Consider the following 2061-nt stretch of genomic DNA (forward strand, 5'->3'; position numbering starts at 1 on the left):
TATTTAAATTGTAATTATTAAAATGAATTCAAGGATCGCCCTTACAGTCTTAGCTAATCTATCAGAAAACTAACTGGATCATTATTACAGTCTTACCTGACCCTGCAGGAAATGAGGGGATTCCTGAGTTGATCATAGAATTAGCCGTATTGAAGCGCTCCTGTTATCGGGTCGACATGGATATCCTCGTCTCTCCTTGGATATATGGAGCTGCTAATTTTTCATGCCACTCTGCTTCGCTGAGTCGGCTACTCTGTTCCCTGCTTTCATATTCTTTGACTCGAAATAGGATGCAAAGCATGCCGGGCAAACACTTTTGGATACCAAAAGTGACCGAATAGAAACGTTTATTTACATTATTCCACTCGGGTTTGATCATGATTAGTATTCACACACACTCCGCGCGAAGAACGAAACGCACGCTACCGCTACACAAAGATCCGTCGCTTCCATTGAAAAGGGGCGATAAACGATGCAACCATGGAACATGCGTGTGCCGCCTCTGACTGCTCAGTTCGTCTACTGGACCTGCACGTCGATGACCTTGCGCTCCACCTCGGTCTTGGGCACGGTGACGAGGAGCACGCCGTTCTTGAGCTCGGCCCGCACCTTGCTCTTGTCGCACTCGTCCGGCAGCGCCAGGCGCATGTCGTAGGAGCTCACGCTGCGCTGCTTCCACCACCCGTCGCCGCCGCTGCCGCCCTTCGCGGCCTCGTCGTCGCCCTCCTCCTCCTTGTGCTCCCCTCGGATGATCAGCGTGTCGTCCTCCACCATCACCTTCACCTCGTCCCGCGCGAGCCCCGGCATGTCGAACCGCATCTTCACCTCCTTGTCGTCCTCCACGATGTCCCACGGCAGGCGCACCTCGCCGGTCGCCGCCGCCGGGGACCTCCGCGTCGCCATGGGGAACCCCACGGCGTCGTCGAACAGCCGGTCCATCGTGTCCAGCATCCGCCGCATCGTCCGCATCGGCGACATCGGATCAACTAACCCTGCACGCACGCGTCACCACGTGATGTCTAGCCTTGCTCTGCTTGGCAGTGCAATCCTCTGTTTTGGAAGGGGAACAAACCAGTCATGCAACTGAGGACGACTTACCGAACGGGGAGATGTCGAGCGGTGCCGCGCGGCGCGGGCGGCGCTGCACAGCGTTGCCCTGCTGCCGCCTGTTGCCGCCGTTCTGGCTAACCTGTACGTCGACACTGTTGTCCCTGTTCTCCTGCGCCGCGGGCGCCGCGGCGAGCGAGCGTGCTCTCCCGGACGACGCGAACCCGTGCGCCGTCCTCGCCGCCCTCCAGGCGCGGACCGGGAGGCGCGCGGCGGGGGAGAGGCGGCTGGCAATCGTGAACGGAGCAGCTGCCATTTCGCTACTTGGGGTTAGCGGAATCTGTGGGAACCGAGTGCTCGAGACTGTCGTAGGAACCGAACTTGTTTTGGGTGCCGATCACTACCTGTGCTTTGCGCTTTGCTTTCCTGGAGGGAGACCGTGGATCTACGGCTTCTTTTATAGGTCGAGTCAGGAGCGCGGTGGAAGGGTGGGGAAAGGCGTTGAAGCTTCCGGACAGCTGCCGCACGGCCTCGTACTGGGGAGTGCGAGGGGATAGAGCTTCGCGACGGCGGTGCGGCGTGCGGGCTTCTTCACGCTTGTCGGCTTGTCTTGAACATTCTCGTGCGCTCCGAGCCGCTTCGAGATGATGTCGTCTGTCGATTTGCGCCGCTTTGAGTTTCGTGGGCCTTTCTCCGTGGCGGAGAATCGCAAGGAGCTTTATCACGGGCCGGCTATATTAGGCCTAACCGGGTGGCGGTGAACAATGAAACAATGAAGGCCATTAAGTGTTAAACTGTTAACCCAATTACAAGCCCATGATGAAGCCAGTTACAAGGCTTGTTATTGGGTTGCACAAGGCCAGCGAGTTAACGCCAATCTTCCGGTCCGAAGTCCCAACTGTTGCTAGGCCACCGAGAGGCGGATGGACATAGGCCGCAGCTGAATACTGTCCTTCGTCTAGCCCACATGCGTCTGTCAGTTGTTAAGCCTCATCACGGGTTTCTTTTTTTCTT

At 57.4% G+C, this 2061-nt stretch overlaps 1 protein-coding gene across 1 annotated transcript; it reads right to left on the reverse strand.

Moving 5' to 3' along the window:
- Positions 1-300: 300 nt before the first annotated feature.
- Positions 301-1484, reverse strand: LOC136503022 (26.7 kDa heat shock protein, chloroplastic-like). The gene is made up of 2 exons (XM_066498237.1): positions 1099-1484; positions 301-992 (listed from the first exon to the last, which is right to left on the reverse strand). The coding sequence occupies exons 1-2, from the start codon at positions 1361-1363 to the stop codon at positions 520-522; spliced, it is 738 nt and encodes a 245-aa protein (XP_066354334.1). The 5' UTR covers positions 1364-1484; the 3' UTR covers positions 301-519.
- Positions 1485-2061: the final 577 nt, after the last annotated feature.

This window comes from Miscanthus floridulus, chromosome 1 (genome assembly GCF_019320115.1).
Source record: "Miscanthus floridulus cultivar M001 chromosome 1, ASM1932011v1, whole genome shotgun sequence".
NCBI classification, from domain to species: domain Eukaryota; kingdom Viridiplantae; phylum Streptophyta; class Magnoliopsida; order Poales; family Poaceae; genus Miscanthus; species Miscanthus floridulus.